Below are 24,414 nucleotides of genomic sequence, written 5' to 3'. Positions count from 1 at the left end.
GCCTAGGGAATGAGACTTTTATTTCACAAACAAAATGAGTATTCGACCAAGGGAAACCCTGACAAAAGACATTCTGATTGCCTTTAAGAGAAAGGTCAGCAGTTCAGGATCCCCTCCCCCATCCCAGGAGTGACAATGGGATGGTTCTGCCTTTTCAGGGGCCTCCACTTGGACTTTGCTCCCTCTCCATTCAGCACTTTGTATGATGTTGCCATCAACAGTCCTGGCCTGCTCTACCCCACGGAACTTCCCCCACCCTACGAGGCCGTGGTGGGCCCAACCACCACCAGCCAGGTGAGACCTCCCCACCCCAGACAAGCCAGTTCACTGTACTAAGACACACTCCTTGCATTTGTATTTCTCTCTGTGATCTTGTGGAGAGAAGGCAGCAGGCTCAGAGAGTCAGACCTACAGAGACCCCACCCCAAGTCCAAGGACGCCAGTCCCAGTGTTTGAGCTTCTCTCCCTTGGCTCCTCTCAGATGCACCTGAGCTGAAGTCTGGCTGGTGTGTCTGGGGACACGGTGCAGAAGGAGCTGATACAGGTTAAAAGCCATGAGCAGAGACCCCCCTAGGGATAGAGCTCAGGCTATGAACTGAATACTCAGGGGACTCTGGCCTGTGTCCGTGACATACCTCTGTCATTGTCTACTGGGGAGTTGAGAGAGCCATGCCAGATCCCTGGTCCTGCATGAGGCCTGGCGGCCATAGGCCAGGAAAGTGCCTGAGCCACCAGGCAAGGTGTAGGTGGCTTCCTCTGAGCCTGGTGAGTCAGGCACTCCCATTGCCTTGGGGTCCCTGACCCACAATGGGCACGCACTGGGGGGATGCGTTGGTGGATTCTTGGTTTCCTCACCTATAAAATGGGGATAATAGTATCAGGCACATAGGATGGAATGGAATGTGTGGAATGGACCCAGCACAGCACCTGACATAGAGTAGGTTCTGATTCAGCAAACATTAGTTGCCCCTTTTTATGATATTGTCATCATCATTGTCGTCATCACAATTGTCACTCCTGAATATCGAAGGCCACAAGCCAGAGCAGAGAGATGTGAACTCTCAAAATTCACATAGCACCTGAGTGCAGGTCAGGGTTTGGGGAAGGCCCAGAACTGGGGGCCCATGGGTGAGCACAGCAGTCAAGCTGAGAAGGGGCACATTCAGGGGAACTGAGAAATCCTGCCAAGAATGGGGACTGCAGCCAGTTCTGGGCCCTGAGCCCTGGGCAGAAGAGGGTATGCAAACAAGAACCAGGAGCATCTGAAGGGCACCACTGAGCTCTCCCTAACCCATCTGGACCCACATACCTATGGGCTTCTCAGCAGCACAGAACCTTCAGACAGGATCCCAAGTCACCTACCAGGATGGAGTGCGGGTCTCACATCTAGCCCAGACCTTCTGATGTCCGCCCTGTCCCTTTGAGGTCTCAAGGCCATGTGGTGAGAAGACCAGGAGGTAGTGCTTGTCCTTTCCTCAGCCCCCCACAGAGGAGCGCCTGGCCCTAAGGGACCTCTGTGGGTGAGAAATGGTTTTACACAATGGCTTTTCAGACTCAGCTTCCACAAGCCTCTAGAAACAATCACATCCACAAGGGAGATCACATTCTGCAGGCCTGACAGTTGTGGGACAGGAAGAAAAGGCAAGAAGTGCTTACCTCTGTGCCCAGCAGGACGTTGGCTACACATTTTTTGCAAGAAAGATATTCTTTGAGGGTCACCTGGGCGGGACTCCTCAGGCTGCCCCAGCCCACCCTGGTGCAGGCGATGGTGCTCACCACCTGACCCCCTAGGCCTTCCTTCTCCACCACCTCTTGCCCTGAAATGTCCTGGACCAGCTCATCAAGCTGCAGATGGCAGACCGGGAGTGATCAAGGACTCTTGACCTTTTTCCTATCCACAGTAGAAGCAGTTGTGTAGGAGCTGCCTGGGGTTGGGGTTGGGGTGGGATTCATTAGTGGAGATGCAAAGTGTGACTGTGAAATCTTATTTCTAAACTTAAAATAATTGAACTTCTCTTGAATTCTGTAAAAAGCTGAGTGGAAAATTCTGCCTTTCTGAAGTGATTTATTTTCCTCTTTATGATAAAAATAATTCAGATCAGTGTTATCAAGGGGAACTGTCTCCTGTGAAGGAAGTTATAAGTATTCTGAGGGGAGCCCCAAGCCCTGCTGGAGGACACTGGGCAGGCACATCCATCTCTACTTGGGGAATTCCAGGAAGTCTATGTGAGCTGAAGGCTCAGGCTAAGTGGGTGGCAGGTCACAAGACTCAAAAGGAGGAACAGTGCAGCATGCATATCCTCAAACAGAAAGCCGCTCAGGATGAATCTGCAAGGAGGATGACATGGGTAGAGGGTGACCTACCCAGGCAGCCCAGTTGGTTCTGAGATCATCAGAACATCCACGCAGGTGTCCACCAGGTGACAGGATCTATAGCTTGGGGCCTTGGAGAGATCCATGTTAGCCACCGAGATGGTCACCAATTCTGGGGAACTGGGAGGTTCTGCAGGGAGAGCCCTACAGAATGGCAATACTTTGAGAAGCTACAAGGACAGAGGAGGGGATGGGACATCAGGACTTGTAGGAGGGATGTGAGCCAGTAGTTTTTGGACTCCAGTGGGCATCCCAGGCTTAGCCCACCCCGGGAGTTTCTGAGTCAGTAGCTGGGAAGGGGATCCTGCTGAGAATTTGTGTTCCTACCTAAGCTCTAGCTCCTGCAGGGCTGCTTTTCCAGGGATACCCTGAGAACTGGAGTTGCTCACTCTTGTGAGACACTTGGCCAAGAGGAGAGAAGGTAGGAGATAGTTAGGAGGATTGTTGGCCTGGGGCGTGGGGACTTACCAAGGGGCTTTGGAAGGGCCTGGGGGTTGGGAGCAGCTGAGCCAAGGTTGGGGAGGGAAGTCCACAGAGGGGCAAGGAGAGGGAGACTAACCCAGCCTCAGATGGTCTGCTCTGCCCTGTAACCAGCAGGGACACCAGGCAGGGCCATCCATGGACCTTGAGACCCCAATAAGCCCAGAGGTGTGTGATTCTCCACAGCTGCCCTGGGCAGAAGAAGGAGCTCTGTGTCACCCTTCCACCTGCTGCTAATTGCCATCACAGAAATTTAGCTCCATTCTGGGGACCAGCTGTGGCCCACCTCTCTGTCCTCCCTTTTGTGAGGTTTCATTCCCATTTCCAGAACACAGAATGCCACGGAAGGATGAGTGATTTGGGCCCACTACCCTGTGGGGAGCAGCCAGACTTCTCAGAGCCCTTTGCTTTCCAGTCCTGATGGTGAGAACCCCCCAACAGTTGTCCTTATCATGGGAATGGGAAACACCCCCTCCAGCCCATCAAGGACCCTAGATGGTGGGAAGGGGCCTCCGGATTTGCATGTAACATTGGATCTACCCTACACTTGCACACCCCAAGGATACTGATGAGTGTGTGTGTTTTATATGTGGTTTACTCTTTTCTTCTGGAACATGGAATACAGATCTTCCTTGACTTATGATAGGGTTACAACCAGAGATACAACCCCCTTGTAATTTGAAAATACCCTTAATACCTGTAACCTACCAACCATCATAGCTTAGCCCAGCCCAGCTGAAATGCACTGATAAGGCCTCTCTCACATTGTGTCGGCTCAGAAACCACCTGCTTACACGGCCCTCCGCAAATGTGATCTGCGGAAGAAGTGCGGGTCTGCATGGCCTTTCTCTGGGCCGGCCCCTCTGGGTGAGGAGCTCGTGATTGAAGGGCCACCTCCATTCTCCTCTCACTGGGCCTGTCCTCTTTGACCCCATGGTCTGGCAGCAATTTTCAATCCCACAGACACCTCTGGGAGTCTGGAAGCTAATAAAAACCCATTCCCCTCCATAGAGGGACGGCTGCAGGGCCAGCTGCCCCTTCCCCCAGGGCAGCCCTCCCACCTGCACACAGCAAGGAACCACTCCCCCTTTCCAGCACCATCCTTTCTCCCAGGGGGAGGGAGAGGTTAATTACTTCCCTTTGTGGACAAATGGCATGTAAATTGCCTATCAGGACTCATCTGGGTAGAGAGGGGAAGACAGAAGAAGGAAAAGCAGGACGTGTGTTATGGGAGGTCTGTACAGGGGCAGGAGGCCACTCATTTGGGGGAGATTTTTAATACAGGAAGAAAAAACACCCCTTGACCAAGCACACTCACTTTGACCCATTCATTCACTCTCCCAGACTGGAGACTTCGTTTGTGATGACCTTCTCTTTCTCTTGGCTCAAGACCATAACTGTAGGGCAGGATCAAAAGGGGTGCATTCTTTTCTATAACAAGAAAATTCCCGAGAATTTGCCAGTTTGATCTTCCTATAGGGATGACAGTCTTACATTCCAGGGACCACAGAAGACTGCGCCGTGTTCTGTGGGATATGGAACTGCGAACAGAGCAGAGTCCCTTCCTCGCGGAACTAGCAGTCTGGTGTAGTGACAGGACGGACTCCAAGAAACCTCTCTGGGGCTTCCGGGGAGGAACCAACCTTGACAGTTTGAGTGGGATTGGGCATGTGAACAATGGGGAAGCTCATCAAGAGACAGCCTGGGCAGAGACCGTGGTGAGACAGCGTGGAGCCCGGCTGGGGAGCTTGAGATAATGAAGGAGCTTCATGGAAATAATTTGGGTATAGATTTTATGACCTTGGATGTTGGACTACAAGCAGTGCCTTTGAAGAGTTCGGCGTTTAGAGTTGACGTGATCCAGCAGTACTTCAAGAATTTTAATTTGGTGGTCATCTGGCAGGCAGGAGGGAAACCTGAGGTAGGAGACTAGAAATTGTGAGAAAGGCAGTGGACATGGCCAAGGTGCAGCCAACCACAAGTCCTAAAGGTTAGAATTTATAATTTCAAATGAAATCATCTTTACATTTAAAAATCTGGATAGCACAGCTGCTTCAAAGATTGCCTTGGGACCCTAGCCTAAGATCTTAATTCACATTTTCACATTGCCTCCGAAGAAAATCTGATAATATCAGATTATTTGCTGGTTGACCCACCCCGGGGGTAGGAAATTTACTGCAGAAATAGGGCAGGATTTCCATGTGGGGGTCTGAGCCACAGAGCTTCCTAAAAGAAACGGAGATTTGGCTTATTTGTTCAATGCCAATGGACTTTTTTAATTTTAATTTTTATTTTTTTGGGGGAGAGAGCACATGCATGGGTGCGTGAGAGCAGGGGAGTGGGGGAGAGGAAGAGAGAGAATCTCAAGCAGGCACCCTGCCCAGTGTGGAGCCCAGAGTGGGGCTCGATCTCACAACCCTGAGATCCTGACCTGAGCCGAAATCAAGAGGAACCACTTGATTTCAAGAGGAACCGACTGAGCCACCCAGGCGCCTCCCAAAGGACTTTTTAATGAAAACAACTGGTCAGTATAGCGTGTCTGGGCCCAAGCAAAGGCAGCCTCTGGGTGTCCCACATGAGGCCATAGGCACAGCCTCACCTCTCAGCAACCCTCTCCTACAAGAGCTATTATAAGCCTTTATTGCTAAACTCAGATTTCAACTTAAATTATGCCTTCTCCTGCCTTCTCTGCTGCCTTTATATTTAATAGAAAATGCCGTGCAGACCTCACAGCTATTCTGTCCCCAGCTTTTGGGAGGCAAGGTGGCCTTGGCCGTCAGGGAGGGCCAAATTCAAATTAAACCCTTGACACCCTGCTTATGAGATGTGATAGATACGCTGCCAGGAGCTGTCTCTTCTCAAAACCAGATTTGACCGGGAGCCAGAGGGAAGCCAGCACCGTGGCTGCGAAATATGAAATGAATCCAATTTCCTCCTGACCTTGTCCCACTGTGCCTTTTATTTCTCTTGTTTTATTTATATATCTTTATTACTAGAAGCTCTTCTTCAGGCCTTGAGTGTCGGAGTGGCCACCCATGCCTGCAAAAAAAAAAAGGTGTTTGAAGAGTCAGGAAGAGTATTGGAAGGGAATGAACCTTGAGGCCGTTGTTCTTTTTCATGTGATTTAGCAGAATATTCTGGACAGAGATTTCCTACATCAGTTTGTAGGCAGATAATAGCGATTTCAGTGAAAAAGCAGGTGAGCGTTGGTGGCCATGGGACTCTCCCTCCCCGGTTCCCTCCCCCGCGGACGGTGCGCTGAGGAAGGAACACAGTGTGTGCGGTTTTACACGGAAGCGGGATCAAAGGGAACGGTTAGGGGGCACTGGGTCTTCACCGCAGGTGCCGTTCTTGCCTCCCAAACCCTGTCGCGGGTCCCCGGCACGGGCATGCCTCCCCCACTTTGTGTTGGTGGGAGGGCTGCCGCCCAGCACCTGCCACAGCTCCAGCCTGGTGGAAAGACTAGATGAAGGCGAGCAGCTGTCTGATTGAAGTGGCGGGAGACAAGGGAGGTGGGGATGTGATTACCTGAGCTGGAATGGGACCAAGCCGCAGGGGCCCACCTCACCTTCCTGGGCCTCCCCCAGAGCTCATTATTTGCAAGCAGGTCCCCAGAGCCATACTGAAATAACACAAGGATGCAGAAATTGCTTTTGGAGATCGCACACGGGCACACGCGTGCGGTGTTCATGACATTCAGGCATGTGGCCTGTGTGGGGCCCTTGTCCTGTAAAAGGAGCAGTGGAACAGATGTGGTCACCCGGGGTGGGAACCGAGCGTGCGAGCAGAGGATGGGCAGGTGACGTCAGGGCCGCAGAGCAGAGATGACCCATCCCCCACCAGCAGAGGAGGTCTGGTCTTCCCAGAACACCACCGCCCACCCAGTACTCCCCAAGGCCTTTCTGGGCAGAATGGTCCGTTCAAGAAGAAATCTGCAGGAGCATGACGACTTCCAAACATGATGCAGTCTTCACGGCCATTCCCTCCCCCAGGACTGGACAGTGTGCCCGGAGCCATGGGGCCCACGTTCAACCAAGCACACAGCCTAAGTGGACCTGGGCTCTGAGCTCAGGCTCAGGCGGGGCAGGCAGCCGTGGGAGCAACCTCTGGCTTCCATCTGCAGAAGGCAAAAGGGAAGGGAGCTGATGCAAACTCTGGGGGAATCTAGGGGCTCACAGAGGTCAGGATTGTTTCTTAAAAGTCCACCCTGTATGCAGGCTGTGCATGACGGGTCTCACGATGTCTGTCCCCCAGGGCTTTATTCTTCCTGCTGGGGAAGCAAGGAGGAGAGCAGTTGGGAGGGAGCAATTAGAAGCGAGGCCAGGGGCTGTCCTACCTCCTACAGTGACTCTGGAGGACCCTGTGTGGCCTTGATCGTTTTCCAACAGGGCCCCTGGAAGTGGAAGGTGAGTGGGCTCAGGGTGGCTGGGCTCTCGGGAAGAGCTGGGCACTTGGCTTTCAGAAGGTCAGAGAGACGAGCTCTGACCTTGGCAGTGATCCTTTGACCTTGGCATCCTCACAGCCTGACTCCATAAATTTAGAGGAGAAAAGCAGAAATGCACGTACATGTCTTCTAGAAGATGAGCTCTGAAGTCAGCCTCGGTTTCTGGGGCCTGTTGCAATGTCCCATCTGATGCCTCATTTCTCGCTGTAGCTTACAAGTGTGGATCAGCAGGTGACCGAGTCCAGCCCCGGGGACCCAGATGCCACCGCTGGCTTCAGCACACAAGGTAATTTTAACCTTTTTCAGCATTTAAAGTAAGTGTATATTTTTCAAAGCATGTCCCCTTTCCTCAACCTCCTATTTCTGTCTCCTTCCTGCTCCTGCCCTCCCTCCATTGCTTACTTGTTAAGTGGTTGGAAGTTGCTACAGGCTTTGCTGTTCAGGACCATGGATGTACTCCAAAGCTCACCCCCCCCCCCTTAGCCACATGCAGTAATAAGTAAGTCAGTACACCTGGGGGCCTCATGCTCTCTCTGGGGGGACTTGCCCCTCCCCCAGCACTTTCTCCTCCACGTGAGGGATATGGGTTTGAAGAGCAGCTTGACTTGATCTGGGACAGACCCTTTCTGGGGCTAAAACCATAGCAGGCTCTTGTCTACAGGGATCCTCCATCAGGAGGGAGCCAGGCCTGGGCCCCTGGGCCCACTGGCTTTGGCGGGAGAGGCTGGGGGAAGGATGCTGGAAGTGGTATCCTAGCGGACATTGAAGGAAAAATGCGGAAGGTCATCTCTCAGATGTGAGGTGGGAGCCACTGTCTGGAACCAGAGGCAGGGAGGTCGTCTGAGGTGTCAGAAAAGCAGACAACCCCAGGTTGCACAGGGAGCAAATGGGCAGGGGCTGGGCCCTTGGGTGGGCTCAGATGGATGGGTTTATTCAGAGATGGAAGTCTATTTCCCCATTCCAACCACTCCCCAAAATGCAAATTCTGGAGGAAAGCATGGTAGGGAAGGCCAAGCAGCCTAGTGGTTCCCAGAGCCCAGAGCAGGTGGAGATGGACAGAAGAGTCAGGAACTTATCCGGGCGGGGCCTTCCTCACTGCCCAGGAGCTGAACAGTTAACTGGGCTCCACTGGGAAGCTCAGGGCTGCCTCCAACACTGACTTCCGGCCCAGGGGCCAGACCTGGAAGTTGGCAGGATTACATGGAGAAGAACGGACAGACATACTCATGGGACAGCAGGCCAAGCTGGTTTCACTTTAGAAAAGATGCCTCCCGACAAACCATAAGTGACTCTTAATCTCACAAAACAAACTGAGGGTTGCTGGGGGGAGGGGGTTTGGGAGAAGAGGGTGGGATTATGGACATTGGGGAGGGTATGTGCTTTGGTGAGTGCTGTGAAGTGTGTAAACCTGGTGATTCACAGACCTGTACCCCTGGGGCTAATAATATATGTTTATAAAAAATAAAAATTTATATAAAAAGAAAAAAAAAGCCACACCAGAAGAGTCTGGCATTTTATTAAAAAATGAAGCATAAAAAAAAAAAAAAAAAAAAAAAGATGCCTCCCGCCGAGTAGTTTCTGGGTGGGGTGAGGTTGCGGTCCATGTCATTTTTTTGGCCTATGTATATCCAGCTGCTCCAGATCATTCGTTGCCCGGGTACCTTTGTCAAAAGTCAGCCCGGCAGAATGCGTGGGGGTATTTCCGGGCCCTGTATTCTGTTCCCTTCATCTGTGCATCAGTCCGTCTGCTCTGATGACTGGGCGCTCTGCGGGAAGTGTTCCCATTGGGAGCCACACCTCCACTCTGCTCCGCTTCGTCAGGAGTGTTCCAGGTCCTAGTCTAGGGCCTGTGCGTTTCCATATCCCTTTTATAACCCACTTGTCTGTGTCCTCAAAAAATGCGACCTGGGAATTGAGCAGGAATGGCATTAAGCCCACAGAGCAACTGGGGTAGAATTGCTATGTTTGCAAATCTGAGCCTTCTTGTCTGTCTCCCCATGGATTTGGGTCTTCTTTGACTTGGGTTTCTGCACACTCATTGTTAGTACACGTGACCAATGGCAGTACAGACGTCATTCATTCTTGTGTGTTCATATGGTCTCCTGCAACCTTGCTGGACTCACGTAAGAGCTCTAGAATTTTGGGGGTGCGGGTGCCTGGAAGGGGGTAGATGCTGGAATTGTTTTTCACTTACTGAAATAAAATAATAATGAGGACATGGAGGCTGGCAAGGCCAGAGGGAAGCTGTTTCATCCAACCCTGATGGGCAGCTTGCAAATCAACCCACTCCTTTTGGCAAAGCATCTTGATAAAGAGCCATAAAAATGTTTATGCCATTAGATGTGGTGATCACACTTCTGCAACCGCCCTAGGGGAATAATGCAAAAAAAAAAAAAAGAAAGAAAAAAAGAAAGAAAGAAAAAAGAAAAGAGAACTGTACCCATAAAAATCACTTGCATTTTTCATAAGAGTAAAAACTTATAGGGATAATGATGTCCATTGATAAGAGTCAAGGAAAATATGATACATACACTATATATATCATTTTACATTAGTTAGGAAAAATGCTTGTGATCCGTTAGGTGAAAAGCTGGAAGCTGGGACAAGTGGTACTCTGTAAACAGGCTAACAGCAAAGCTGGTGAGCGGGAACAAGAATGTCTTGACCTATGAGCTTTCCTGGTCATGTTACCTTAATTCTGTGTTTCTGTTAAGGCCAACTGTTTGGAACTAAGTCACATTTCCCTCTCTGACTCTGTTTCCCTGAAGAACTCAGCCATTGGATTCTCACTGACATTAAGAAAATCAGGATCAAGCATATGCTTATGTCCAATCTCATCAAATATTACATATTAAAATTGCACGGGGGTTTGTTTATCAGTTATACCAAAATAAAGCTGTAAAAAAGAGAGAAAACGGAGATCAAGAGGAATAAGCAGGGATGCACACGATTCAGAATATTTCTAGTATGCTGCTTTGTGATTTAATACAGTTAATAATGCCGCTTGCTGGTTTGAGGTCTTCCAAAGATACAGAGAAGTGGATACATTCATGCATACATTCAGCTTTGAGTGGTTGTCCAACCAGTCCCTTAGAATCAGTTCCTATGAGTGAACTTGCGGGGTCCAAGGAAATAGGTATTTTAGGTTTTGGTGTGTTGGCCACATGACGTTCTGGAAGGGTTTTACTGCTAGTGTCCCTACCCACGAAAGCTGTTTATGATACCCCAAGACGTCATCTTTCCTGATGATCCTTATCACCCCTGGAGGTGACCAATACACACACAAGATGGGGTGTGAGCACCTTCTTACATGTTTGTTACCTACTTATAGGTCAGTTTGGGGTCCACTTTTTTTTAGTGTTTTATGGGTTATTTTTTTAAATAAATTTTTCAGAAAAATATTTGTTAAATAGAGACATTTTCTCCCTTTTGCTATTCATTGCAGGGACACCTTTCCAGTTTGTACTTGGCTTCCTCCCTGTTAATGATGCCTTTTGCCATACAATTTTTACAATTTTTTTAAACAATTTTTCTTATTGTCAGATTTATCAAGCTTTTCCTTTGTGGTATCTATCATGTTTACAAAGTCTTTATTCACTCCGAGGTTTTAGATTTATTCTCCAGTATTTTCTACCACTATTCTTCTAGTTTCTTAAAAAAGAAAATGGTTGGGAAAAAAGAAAAAGAAAAAGATTCGGGCTCCTGGCTGGCTTAGTCAGTTGGATGTCGGACTCTTGATTTCAGCTCAGGTCATGATCTCAGGGTCGGGAGATCGAGCCCTGAGTTGGGCTGTGCCCTGGGCATGGAACCTGCCTAAGATTCTCTCTCTCCCTCTCCCTTTGCCCCTCCCCATGCCTCTTCCATCTCTAGAAAAAATACAAAATAGAAAGATTAATTGTCCTGAAGATTTTTTTTTTTTGCTAGGATTTGAGAGTTTCAGTTCATCCTTCTGTTTTTCCAGATGGACTACTAATTGTCTCAAAGCATCTATGGAGAGGGCAAGGGTAGACAACAGAGGGCTGGTGAAGCCAGAGTGCTCTAGAATGGGGCTGCTTCCAACCAGCTCCACCACCCTGTGGCCTCGTGACCCTCTCCCTTCGAGGCCTCTCAGCCGTGTTTCCTGAGTGGTAGCCTGGGAGAGCCGTGAGGATTAAGTGGGAGGTCACCGGGAAACCCAAGCTTGCAGATAGGAGGGCCCTGGAAACAAAGAGGCCTCCCCTAAGACCCAGGGAAAGGAATGGAAGGGTCAGACCCCAAAGCTTCCCTCCCCCCACCCCGGAGTTGTTCAGGCTGCTCTGACTCTTACAAAGGGTCCCCCGAGTGGGCCGTTCACCTCAAAAATCTGCGAAGCCTGATGGGTGAGGAGCCTCACGGAAGGCAGATCTGATGTTGTCTGCTAATGGGATAAAAGAGCAGAGGGAGTACTGCTTCTCCAGCCTTAACAATGTGCACACAGGCCCACTGAGATCTTGTTAAGACAGATTCTGATGCAGTTCCAGCAAGTGGCTGGTCTTGGAGTGGTGAGGGGCTGAGCCCCACTTGACCAGTATCACGGGAATAGAGAGTGGGTTGCACATTGGTTTGGGGGGGCATCAGAAGCCCCTGGGGGCTTGTTCAAACCCCAATGGCTGGGCCCATCCCTGAGTTTCTGATGCAGTGGGTCTGAACGTGGGCACGTTCCCAGGCAGTGCTGCCGCTGCTTCGAGAACCAGGCAGGTCTCCCTAGCCAGCTTCCTGCCTCTGCCAGACCAGGGCCAGGCTTGCACTCCGGGCCCTGGGCCGTACCCTCTGTGTGCAGCAGGCATGTTCTCAGGCCCAGGAGGACCGCCTAGGATGCCGTGCCTCCCCTCCAAGGCCAGCCTCTTTCTGCATGGACTGTGTGCTTCGAGCATCCTGTGGCCTCCCCCTTCCGGGACTTCAGACCACCCCCTACGAAGCCATGCCCTGGATGGGAGATGGGGCTGGTTTCTGACTTTTAGTGTCTTATGGAATGTGAAGAATGTAAGTGTCCTGCATCCCACACCCCTTCTGGGATCATTTTTGGGAGATCGTCTGGTGCCCCCCCCAAACTTTCCTGCACCATAAAGCACTTGTAAACCTGCTCTGTGTTTCCACGCCTTTGGAATTACAGGTTTGTCTAGACTGGGCAGTGAAGGGCCGACGGCGCTGGCCTCCTGGGAGGGCTGCAGGAGGCTGAGACCTTTGCTCTCCAACAGGAGTGTGGGCGGGCACAGGGTCCGTCCTGGGTGGCGCGGCGGTGGCTCAGCACCGGTGCTAACACTGTCCCTTGCCTTGCAGAGCCTGCAGATAGCTCGAGCCTCCTGGCATCCGAGAGTGCCACGGCACCGGGCCTGAGCCCCGAAGGCCCTGGGGGTGCCTCGCAGCCCCTGCCACCTGGCCTCGAGCCCCCAGAGGGCCCTGACCAGGGCACAAGGGCGGCGCCAGGTCCTGGGCGTGTGGCCCGCTCTACCAGCGACCCCACTTCGTGCTCATCTGTTGTGACAGGTATGGCTAGTCCAGTCCCCTGGGTCCCCAGCATGTGCCCTGCTCTGCCCTGGACACTGCAGACCTCAGTGAACTGAGAGTCAAGGCCAGGCCTTGGGACCTGTGCTCAGGGGCCACTTTGGGAAAGTGGCCTTAATGCCCGGGAGCCCTAGGGTGGGGCAGACAGTCAGGGGGCCCTGCTGAGCACCCACCAGGCTTTCTATTTTCTGGCTGGGGAGTAAGGGGAGGAGGGAGGGAAGGTGTGGGGTGATGAGAGCCCCTCCTGGGGTCAGCTAGCCCCTGACATTAGCTTGGCAGTTACACACCAGCTCTGGGGCCTAGGTGGGGACTCAGGTCGGGCAGGTGACCACAGGCTGTATCCACCCATCAGCCTTGGTGGCTCTCTACCCAGGACTAGTGTGGGCTCCAACTTGTGGGAAGTGCCAGTGCCTGCTCGTTGCCTGCTGGGACCCAGGGGCAGGGCTGTTTACCAAGGGTAAGGCAAGGCTCTGCCTCAGGGGCAGCAGTGGGTAAGTGGGGCCTCCCAGCCGGAGCCGCCCCGGGCAGACACAGGGTGTTTTCAATAGCACGTCATAGGCCCCTTGGCAGCACTCTGTGTGGCCTGGAGCTTGGGTCCAAACTGCCCCCACATGACCTTGAAGAGGCGGCGCCCTCCCTGTGCTCTCTGACCTGGCATCAGAGTTTATGGCCCCGTAGCCCAGGATTTGCATTTCACACCAACCTCCTAGGGGCCCTAAGTAAACCCTGAAGCTGGAGAACCCACACTTCCTCCCACAGTGCCACAGTGCTTGCCTTGAGCAGGAGTGGCGGGGAGGGGTGAAGTCGGCGGCAGTGTTGTTGCAGGTAAAGTGTGACTTAGGGCTACCGGGCCCACTGGGTGTCTGGACTCAGTGGTCTTGTCTGGCTGAACCTCAAATAGACAGGATCTGTGCCGCAGGAGAACTGTATCCCCAGAAGGAACCATAAACCCGCCAAGGTCATTGGCTACAAGGGGCCTCCTGGTGGAAATGCCAGATTTGCCCCTGCAGGCTCCTTGGCCCGCATCCCTCTGTCTCGCTGCCCTCCCCTCCCACATCCGGCTGCCAGCGCACTAGGCAGGACTCCGTCAGACCCCCACCTCCCCCATGCATATGCCAGACTCAGCCCTTCTCTCCTCCCCGTGAGGGCTGTTACCCATTCCTGTCTGGGGCATGATCCCATGCACGTGTGGCCCCTGATGGCTTCCTCTGGCCTATCCCCGCTGCAGGGAAATCTGGGCTCTGCAAACCATGACATTTGGGGGGTGGGGATGAGGAGAAGTGGTGGTTTGATTACAAGTTGTTGCGGGGCCTTCTCCGGGTCCCCATACCAGCCCCTTGGCGCAGCCTCTCCTCAGCTGGCAAAGCAGTTACTGTCCCGCAGGTGAAAAGCACATGTGTCCGTGAGTCCTGCATCAAAAAGATAGTTCTCTGCCACAAGAGAGGGAGGCTCCCGTCCCCGCCACTTGTTAACTGAATTCTTTTTCTGATCAAGGCACTGCCTCTTCACACACCCCGTCCTGCAGCCAGGACCTGGAAGCAGGACTGTCCAGGGCTGCTCCGGGGACCGGTGAGACACTCCTTTTCTGAAGCACTTTGACACCTGCTGCGAGATGGGGGGAGAGGGGGCGGGGCGGGACTCCCGGTGCTTGGCTGCCTTTGTCCAAGACCTGGCCTCACAGTGTCGGCCAGAAGCACAGGCTCTTGGGTGCTGAAGGCTTTGAAAGAACGGCCTTGCCTCCCCTGCTATCTCCGGAGATGTGTTAGAAGCTACAGCTGCTGTACCAGGCCTGTGGCTGCTGGCTTCACCGCATTTGTGAGATGCTCTTTGGAGGGGGGATGTGCTTTATGTGTGAGGCCTTTACAGTGCCTCCATGGTCAGGCTTGCCCCTCCACCACCGAAAATATGGCAGCCCACTCAGAACATGTTTCTTCTGTGTGACTTGGAACATGCTGTGGGCAGGTCAGGCCTTAACCTGGTCCTTGGGGTGACGATCCCAAGAGACCGCCTAGGGCTGGCTTTCTCTGCACGCACCGTCAGACCATGGCTTGACCCTTGGGTTATCCAGAGCAGTAGTGGGCCCTGTTGGGAGCTAGTGCTGTTGCCCCGTGGGCCCTGTTGGGAGCTAGTGCTGTTGCCCTGGGTGGGTACTGGGAGCAGGGTCTGCATGCTCTGAGCTCTGGTGCCATTGAAAGGTGGCAACTGTCACCCCTTGACTTGGTGGCAGTGTGGTGTTCTCACTGCCCCTCTGTCACCTCCAGCTCTGGTCTTCAGGCAGATCCTCTCTAGATGCCATCAGACCCACAAGGGCAAAGGTCATTGAGCCAAAGAAGGCTGAGAAGGGCCAGCCCCCGTGAGCGCAGGAATTCTAGCAGAGAGACAAAGCCCAGGGGGACCCCTACCTGCACCGGCCCCTCTCTCCCCTCCTGCTTCGCATCTTGCCCGCCCCCCTACAGCCCCTCAGCTCCAGGGAGCTGTGGCCCCCCTAGGTTAACCCCAGCTCAACTCAGGGCTGAGAGGGGCCACAGTGGGGATGAAGAGACACGGGAAATGAGGACGTGCCCAGCTCACCAGCCCAGGGATGTGGAAATTCCAGCCGAAAGCATGTCCCAAGCAGGCTCACATTTGCTTTGTCAAGAACTCATTTAACAGCTGCCTTTTGTTTTGGTTGTTTTCAGATATTATCTTTTCCCTTGATTTCTAGTTTCCCGAGCTCACTCTGTCACGGCCGCCTGTGCAGGGCAGCACCCGCTTTCGCCCCCTGGGCCCCGGGACACCTGGAAAACCAACCCACGGGGAAAGCCAGAGGCCTTACAGACGGTCTTCAAAGAGCGGCCACATTCTTTAGTGGACAGCAAGGCCCACGCAGACGCCAGGGTTTTGGTGGCTAAGTTTTTGGAACACTCGAACTGTGCCCTCCCTCCCGAGGTGCAGCATGTGGTGGGCACCCTGGGCCCGGTGGTCCCCACTGAGGAGGCCCACATGGAGGAGGCCGTGGTCAGTGCCGGCGTTCTGGACCAGGTGTGACCAGCCCACGGGTCCTGACAGGGCCACGGAGGGGCCTGGACTCACCATCCTGGCTGGAGGTCACTGTGCTCTGTGGAGAGGGGCCTGTGGCCCAGGAGAATCTTGGGGTGGCCCAGGCGGGGAACTACTGTCCCTCTCTTCAGAAGGATCCGGTCCGTCATTGTCTTGGGGAGGACCCTTCCTACCTGTTCCACTAATACCGAAAAATGACTCTCGCGGCCACCGTGAATTCTTTGGTTTTATCAGACATGGAGCACCTAAGCAGCGTTCTGAGAACCCAGCGACGGGGACACCAGAGACTCTAAGTGTCTTCAGAGTCAGGGCCGTCACAAAGCAAGACTCTGCCCACCTCTGAGTCAGCTGAGTGTTGAGCAGGTAGAGGATATCAAGTAAAATGAGACCATTTTCTTCTATGGTGTGTGTCAGTAATCTACCTTTGTCATATGCTGACTGAAAGAAAATGGGTAATTCTGACACGGATGACAGCCGGGGGGAGCCCAGCTCTACCGCCCACAGGAGGCAGGGCTGTCGTGCGTGTGAATCACAATAGGGGACCTCCGTGTGGCCTGGCCATCTCCGGGACGCAAGCTGGTGTGGCAGGGAGCTTTGCTGGACACCCCACCCCGCCTGGGGTCACCAGTCTCCCGGACCTCCCCTCTCCACCCTCCCTCCCTGGGACACCCTCCCCGCTGTCTCTGGGGCTGTCTCCTGTCTCCTCCTCTGCAGACACTGCTGGTGAGCCCCTTTGGAGGTTCTCCCTGTGTCTGCTCTCCCCAAGATGGCCTGGACGAGTGGAGGTCTGAGGGAAGAGGCCTGGACCCTGGGACCTGTGCACCTCCTCAGAAAGCGGGTCGCTGCCAACCCAGAGCATTCTCTTCCCAGCCAGCTGGGCAGCTGGGCACCTGCGCGGGAAGACACCGGCTATAAATCATTTCTTTCCAGACAACACCCACTGCGTTGGGTATGTGGAAGGGGGCAGGCCCAGACCCTCTGCAGTGGCAGCTTGGGCATTTTGCCTTTCTTGGTTCCCCTCTTCACCCTCCCCCTCCATGTTCTGGCAACATTAAACAGCAGCCACTTCCCACCACGGCCCTGGAGCAGCACTGTCCTCGAGAACTTTCTGCAGCTGTGGGAACGCCTGTCCCTGCGCCATCCACAACAGCGGCCACCAGCACCCATGCCGTGGCCCTGCCACGAATAAGGCAGCCCACAAACCACAGTTCTCAACCGAGAGCCCAACGGCCTGGCATGGGGAGCACAAGGGGAAGATTTGGTGGCTGCCCACTATATTGCTTGGCGTCCGGCCATCGAGGGGCTGCGTGCTGCCCTTCCCTCTGCTCTGCGCCCCACCTGTAGTGTTGGGGACGCGTCTGTGTGGTTGGAGGCTGGGCAGGGGCCGGCAGGGAGGCTCTGCAGTCCAGACGCCGACAGTCCAGGGAGCCTGCAGAGATGGTTTGCTTTCGACACGTTGCTTCAGTAATGTTCTTGGTTGTTGCCTCCCTCACGTCTGGGTGACGTGAGACAGCCGGAAGAATCCTCCTCGGGCCTTCTGATGCCAACAGGAACCCTTCCACCGGCGAACCCCAGAGGTGAATTATGAGCACTTTATTCAGATGACAAAATGGGGAATCTCTCCTCTCGTTTTTCTCAGCCGAGGGCTTTTGAAGTCCCCCCCCCCCCCCGAGCGGATCCCTTCGCAGGTCCAGTTAGTTGTGGTTTTCCCAAGTAGCCTCCCCTGCGCTCATCAGCACAGCATTTGTGGCTTCTGAATCCGGGCATTTTCCGTGTCTCTGGGCTGGGGCTTGACCATCAGTCCTTTCATTGTATGGGTGGCCAGGTCAAGTGGCCACTGGGAGCCCAGCCTGGCGGTCTGTGTCCTTTGTTTCTCCTCCCTGCAGTGGGACAGTGTTTCTTTGGCCATCGTGGGCACCTCCGGCAGCCTGAGCCTCCACGTGGGTACCTCCGGGAACTCTGGCCAAAGCCCAGAGTCCCGGATGTTCTCAAGGGCCCTGCCCTTCCTGCACCCTTCCACGCTCAGTTGCATATTTGCTCTCAGAACAACTCCAACTTGCAGTTGAGGAGATCGTACCCAGTTTTCTACCACTGAGCTAAAACCTTCTGCCCGTCTGCTCAGGGCCCCAGGTGGCCCATGTGAGCTCCAGCAGGGCCCAAGATCCTGGCTTCCCTGAAAGGTCCCAGGAAGAGGGAAGCACCAGTTAGAACCCCTAGGAACAAGCAAGCTCTAGTACCTGGGACCCTGCTGTGCTCAACGGAGCTCAGCAGCAAACACCCCAAGTCCAGACCATATGGGCGCATGACCAAAGGAAAGCGGGTTCCCCTTGCCGGTGCACTGCCTCCCCCCTCTCCTCCTGATAAAGCATCAGCAGGCTAGGGCAGAGCCCCACAGGCTGCACCAGGAAGCTAAGGCACGGGTCCCCCTCCTGCAGGGACCCCCCACCTGCAGAAGTCTGGGTCCTGGACACTCTGCCGGACTTTTCCCACAACCCAGATGGGGTCAACTGGCATGGGAGCCAGAGCCTGTCCAGACACTGCCATTTGCCTGTGGGCGGGGGGGGGGGGGGGGGGGCGGGGATGTGGCAAAAGAACACTGAGGTGGGTGAGCTCTGGACCCCATCTCATGGCCAACAGGTGGGGGACTCATCCTTCACAAGAACCTAAGCTCTCCTTCAGCTGGTGACAACAATGCCAACTGAATGCTTGTAACAAACCATGTCACAGAAAGCTTCTTTCCAATGGACGTGTTTCCCACCCCCGCCCCTCAGCTCTATTGATTCACAGATGCTGCTATTAGGCAGAATTTATAGGAAATTGTTTTCAAGCCACAGGAGACCTGTTTGTACAACTGGAAGGTTGTATTTATTTAATGTACCTCAAGGTGTTTTCATAATGATCCGTGTTTTAATAAATACTATTTCTGGCCTCTGTGTCTCTGGGTCTAATTGGGACAGAGAGGCAGAGAGCCCATGTGCCTCTGAAGACCAGGAGCTCGAGCAGCCGGTGGGGAGCGTGAGGCCCCCGTGGCCACCCAAGCGTGTCTCCCAGCATCCTTCCAGAAAAGGGCAGGTCCTGGGTGCTGAGAGGTGGAGGGCAGGTGCCCGCCTGTGCTGGCCCACAGCTGTGCCTCCCCGCATGCGACATCCGTCAGAGGCTTCCCAGAAGGATGCAGGCCACCGGCTCCAAGGACTCTTTCATTTGGATTTTTTAAGTGAATCATTTGGTGGGACTCCCACCTCCACCCCAACCACTGCATCATTTGCTAGCCACGGCTTTCGTCTCCGGAGCCTGTTCCCCTGCCTTGTCTTGGCCAAGGCAGGGGCATACCGCTTGGCTCTCCTAAGTGGGGGGACCCTTTCCCTCCAGCTATTATTTTTTTTTTAATTTATTTTTTATTTTCAGCATAACAGTATTCATTATTTTTCACCACACCCAGTGCTCCATGCAATTCGTGCCCTTTATAATACCCACCACCTAGTACCCCAAACTCCCACCCCCCACCCCTTCAAAATCCTCAGATTGTTTTTCAGAGTCCATAGTCTCTCATGGTTCACCCTCCAGCTATTATTAATGTGACATTCCCTCTCATCACCCAAGGGCGAGGGCAAGGGCGAAGGCCCTGGTCAATAGCTCATAGTGCAGAGAGTAGATGACTTGCGGGAGGACCTGTGGTGGGTCCTACCAGGCCAAGCTCCCCAGACCAATGTGGGGGGCGCGGGGAGAACCCCAGCCCTGGCCTTCTGATCAAAGCCCGTGTTCACCCCTGCCTCCCTCCAGCAGGTGACAGGCCACAAAGTACCCTCCAGGTCAGCAGATGCCACTAGGATGGATAGTCCCACTTTGTTTCATAGATTCACACACATACAACTCACCTCTCCAGGAATCATTGAGTTTTAAACTAGGAGAATGACAAGGCTCCTTTTCTTCCTTAGGCAGTTAGCAGCCTGTCTCCTCCCTGGTGATGGGGGGCTGGCGGGGGGTGCGGGAGGCTGACACCGGGTGCCTGGAACACCCACCCCCACACCGCCCCAGAAAGAGCCCCCCTCCCCCGCCGCTGCAACCCCAGACCTGGAGGGGATGCCATCAGCAATCAGGGCACCATCCCAGAGGCACTGTGTGAGGTGCCTAGCTGAGGGGAAGTCCGGCATCCGCTCCTGCATTAATAAACCAGCCACGCAAACCGCTTTGGTCATGACTTGAGCTTTATTAGTGATATTAGCGAGTCTTCCTAGGGTCGGCTGCATGCAACACACAGGTCACTCCTTGAATACAGTAATCCTAAAGCTTTAGTTACTGCATGGTAAGGCTTCTTAAGTCACAGTGTATTCTCCGAGGCCGGGGCCAAAAAAAGAGACTTCCAGACAAAAGGACGTCGGTTAACAATGACCTCTAATGAACCGAACTAGACTACGTTTCACTTTATCTACACGCGCTAATACTGCTCGTGGTGACGCCTGGCAGGCCCAGGGATCCGCGCCGGCTGCCGGCCGCCCTGGGAGTGGCAGAGTCGTCCAGAGAGGGTTTTGGCTTTGGGGGGTAGGGGAGCTGGCGTGTGGATGCGTGTGTGTAGACAGAGATCGGAAACTGAGGGCCTCCGCGGTGTCCCTTGTCCCTGGGGGGACGAGCCAGCAGCCCCCGCACCGTGAGGGGGGCTGGAGGGAGAGGAGAGGAGGCTGGCGGAGGGCGGGTGCCCTCTCAAGTCCACGGAGCCTCGGGGGAGGACAGGAGCAGCGGCTGCGATGGCGGGTCATCCGAAAACCCTCAGGTCCGAAGATCGGCTTCTCAAAGTAAAGGTCAACACCGTGACATTGTCTAAATAAATATGGAGTTTCGATGTTGTAGCCATCATCTTTTATTGAACTCAGGAACGTCTCCCCTCTGGTTCAATACAATCACATGTTCCCGGACCTCACTTACAACTCACACCCCGGGAGCCGGGCTGCAGCAGGGCGCCCTCCCCCGAAGCACCCCAGGGCCCCCCGGAGGAGGGGGCAGGAGGGGACGACCGCTGCCCCCCAGAGCTCGCTGTCCTCGCAGGGCTCCCTTCACGTCCGCTCTCCACGGCTTCAGGGAGGGGAGACATACTCCACACCACACACAGCTACAAAGAAACACCCTTGTCCGCTGGTCGCAACGAGAAAACGGGTCAGAATGGGCAAAACACGTGACTCTTGTACAGAGATTGCTTCCTGTGACTCTGCTTTGATGAAGACAAACCCCTTTTTGTCCAAAAAAAAAAAAAAAAAAAAGTGGGTGGTGAGGGCAGGCCCTTCAGAGGAACCAGTGTCCTTGGATGGGCTGTGGGGGTCAGGGGTCAGGTCCCGGGTCCAGCCTTTCCGGCTCCTCTGAAGCCAGGCGGGCTGGGCGGAGCAGGCTGGGTGGGCCTAGATGTACAGCGGGGTCTCCTGGCCCGTGAGGAGCCTGAACATGGCGGCCGGCATGGTCTTCATGTGGATCTGTCAATGAGAGACAGGGGCTGAACCGCCTGGCCCACACTGGCCTCCCCCCCACCCCTGATGCCATCCACAGAAACCAAACACTGTGGCAACCAGCTCACTTCGGGACCCCCTGAGGCTTTTCTGCGCTAAGTACTAGCTTGCCGAGTGAAGGAGGAATGAGCATCTCCACGGAGATTCAGAAAGCGCGTCCTGACACAGCGGACTCCGAGCTGGCCTCCCCAGCTGGGTCTCCAGGGTGTCTGACCCACGTTAAAAAAGAGCTAGTTTTTTCCCTCAGCTGAAGCTGACAGGTGAGGAGCAAAAAATTGGACTTTTAACTGCAACTATGGTTTGCCCACTCAGCCAGGGGTGCCCAGGCCTCTGAAGAGCTTCCAGGGAAGCCTGGAAACATGAGTGTTCTGGGGTCGGAGAACTTGCTCACTGAGGGCCAGCAGCCTCGCTCTTGCCTTATCCTTCCAGGGTCAGTTAGCAAACGGGCCATTGAGCCATCACTCTCTGGCACCAAGTAGCTGGGTAGCCAGGCATGGCTCAAGATAACTCCCCAGGAGACTCAGCTTGTGGGACCTTCATCACTCTGCCACCCCCTTCCCCACCGTGATGGTTCTAGAAGGAAGAGTTAAACCAGTGGAAGCCCAGGAGCTGGGCTCTGCTTCTGCTGCTCTGCTCCCCTCTTAGTACCCTGTTCCCAGGTCTATGCCGAGCTCAGGCCTTGTAGCTCTGGGACATCTGGATGGCCTGGGTGCTGCAGGCCTCATGCCCCCAGTGCCCAGCAAGAGGTAGCCAGTGGCGGGGGGTGGGGCATGGTGTGGCCGCCCTAGGGCCACCCTTCCTCCAGCAAGCAGGTCTCAGGCCCCCATCTGACCAACCCAGAGAGAGGCCAGCTGTGCAGGGTGTTTTCACAATGTCCCGTGCTCCTGGCCGGCCCCCACCACCCCCATACTCAGTTTAGATTTTAATGCCCCCAACACTGCCTGGTGTGGCTTCTTCCATCAGAACATTCTGTGTCGTTCCTCAATCTGAAACCCATCCAAAACCTCACGTCTTGTTATCAGGGACTGATTTTGCACACGTGCTCAGGAATGCTGGGAGACGGCAGGCAGACACTTCCATCGCCCAGCCACACCCTCGGCTGCCTCTCGGCCTTTTTGGGTACCACTTCATCTCAGGTCCAAGTCTGAAGACATGGAAACATTTCTCCCCCCGGTGACTGGTTTCTTCGTAGACGTGTGAGACTCATCTCCCCAGTGGGGCAGCCATTTCAAACACCCGCTTAGGAAAATTGGATTTTCCTTTCTTTGAAGCCATTTGTAAAAGGAGGCTAATGGTGCCTACCTGCCCCCCACCCCAATCTTAAAAGCCAGCCATCTGCTACCACTGAACCCTGGGAAAACAGACCTCCTCCCTAAGCCTGGTAGTTTTACAAAACTCAGAGTAGGAACCCAGGAAATGTGGCCAAAAGCCCCCTAGGAAACAGCACCCACCAACTCACCCAGGGGCCAAGCTCTCCATCTCTCTCCCCCTCCCCCCCCAGCTGTGGTCACTAAGATGGAAGCCACACCCTCTTCCCCACGGCCCCCTGGGCCGCCCCCCCACAGCCCTGAGAATCAAATGTGACTCCCACCCAACACCCACGCCCTTTGCAACTGGTCCCTCTCCCCACCCACCTCTGCCATGGTCTCGGCCTCCCACGCCTCTCCAGGGGAGACCCTCACCGCGTTCGTCCTGGCTCTCCCTTTCGCATGCCCCCATTGCCACTAATACCCCCACACACTAGCCTCTGGGGGAGTCCTCCTTCTAGACACTGGTTGCACAGCCTCAGCATCTTCTCATCTCCAATTACCCTGTTCACTTATGAGGTCTTGAGGAAACCTGAGCCCTTCCGCTCTGACCCTCGTCCACCTCAAGCTGGTTGCCAGAAAGAACTGGAAATGGAGGAAGTTTAAAGCCAGCGATGCAGGAAAGGGTGCAGCAGCCACAGCTGGCCTGCTCCATGGGCAGGAAGATGGCAGGAAGCGGGCAGAGGCGAACCCTGGACCAGAGCCTTGTGCCCGGGAGGGTAAGTCCCGCAGAGGGCAGGGCTCTCGCATGGAGCGTGCAAGACCCCATTTCAAAGCTGGTGTCAACCACCTTCACCCTCCCATCCACAGCACAGAGCCAGAACGAACAGCCGAATGGCGCCTGCCATCTGCTCAGCCTTGTCACAGGCACACCCTGGGTGAGAGACACAGCCCCCGGCTCAGCAGATGCCCAGGGTCCCCTGCAGAGGGAGTGACTGGCAGAGGTCAAGGCATGCTCCAAGTTCCCAGCAAGGACAGGCTCTCTTGAGAAGGAGGGTTTTCCTAGGAAGGGGTCAGTGGCTTGCCCGAGCACCCCCTGGAAACCCTCTCAGGGGCATAGAGGTCGGTCACGGAAACGTAGGGCTCAGACAGCCCCAGCTCCGGCTCTGACTCCAGCGAGGTGACGGGGCATAGCCTTACCTCTCCCACCGAGTTAGAGAGAGCCTGGACGATCTTCTCGTGGGCCGTGGCCACCACACTCTGCCCGTTGATCTCGATGATGCGGTGGCCGACTCGCACACCTCCTCGCTCTGCAATGCCCCCTCGCATGAGGCTGCAGATCTAAGCAGACACATGTCAAGTCAGCACACGAGTCCCTGCCACGCCCACCAGGAGCTCACTGCCATCCCCAAACCGGAAGCAGGGACATTGAGCACGCAGAGGGAGAGGCCAACAGGACAAATGCTTCTGCATGCCACTGCTGACTTACCATCAGGGACATCTATGATCGGGACTAGGTTAAAACACACAAGTCAACAGTACGGCCTGTGGGAGAACCTTGCGGGCCCTCGGGAGATCTGCCCCCCACCCCTCCAGCCATCCCAGCGCCTCAGTTCCTGTGTCAGGGGAGTGTGGAGGGCTGGTGGTGTGTACAGCGGAAGCACATTCTGGAAGATCTCCCACCGGCTCCCTTCTGCTCCTCTTACAAGCTAAGAAGTCACTGTCTCCATCTCACAAGGAGGTGATGAATTCAAGAGCCAATAAACGGAAAGAGTTTGGGGAAAGGACAAGGAAAGCTTTGAGCTTGTGAAATTCA

The 24,414-nt window shown here is 54.4% G+C and overlaps 2 protein-coding genes across 10 annotated transcripts in view; one reads left to right on the top strand and one right to left on the bottom strand.

Annotated features, from left to right (window-relative positions):
- ENTREP2 (endosomal transmembrane epsin interactor 2) overlaps window positions 1-18,788 on the top strand; it is a 476,311-nt gene extending 457,523 nt beyond the window's left edge. For 2 of the 3 annotated variants that reach the window (XM_082736655.1, XM_082736654.1), the window contains 5 exons: window positions 159-294; window positions 7,508-7,583; window positions 12,596-12,802; window positions 14,315-14,389; window positions 15,525-18,788. In XM_082736655.1, coding sequence (XP_082592781.1) covers window positions 159-294; window positions 7,508-7,583; window positions 12,596-12,802; window positions 14,315-14,389; window positions 15,525-15,847 — 817 coding nt within the window. In that variant the 3' untranslated portion in view covers window positions 15,848-18,788. Of the gene's footprint in view, window positions 1-158; window positions 295-7,507; window positions 7,584-12,595; window positions 12,803-14,314; window positions 14,390-15,498 lie in introns of all 3 variants that reach the window. The other variant, XM_082736656.1, reaches the window with a different exon arrangement.
- Window positions 18,789-20,046: 1,258 nt separating this feature from the next.
- APBA2 (amyloid beta precursor protein binding family A member 2) overlaps window positions 20,047-24,414 on the bottom strand; it is a 243,355-nt gene continuing 238,987 nt past the window's right edge. For all 7 annotated transcript variants that reach the window (XM_082736650.1, XM_082736649.1, XM_082736648.1 and 4 more), the window contains 2 exons: window positions 23,799-23,939; window positions 20,047-21,318 (listed from right to left, as the gene is read on the bottom strand). In XM_082736650.1, coding sequence (XP_082592776.1) covers window positions 21,247-21,318; window positions 23,799-23,939 — 213 coding nt within the window. In that variant the 3' untranslated portion in view covers window positions 20,047-21,246. The remainder of the gene's footprint in view (window positions 21,319-23,798; window positions 23,940-24,414) is intronic.

The sequence above is a fragment of the Mustela nivalis genome, assembly GCF_964662115.1.
Source record: "Mustela nivalis genome assembly, chromosome: 6".
NCBI lineage: Eukaryota > Metazoa > Chordata > Mammalia > Carnivora > Mustelidae > Mustela > Mustela nivalis.
The sequence above is the reverse complement of the archived record's forward strand: the minus strand, read 5'-3'. Positions and strand labels throughout refer to the sequence as shown.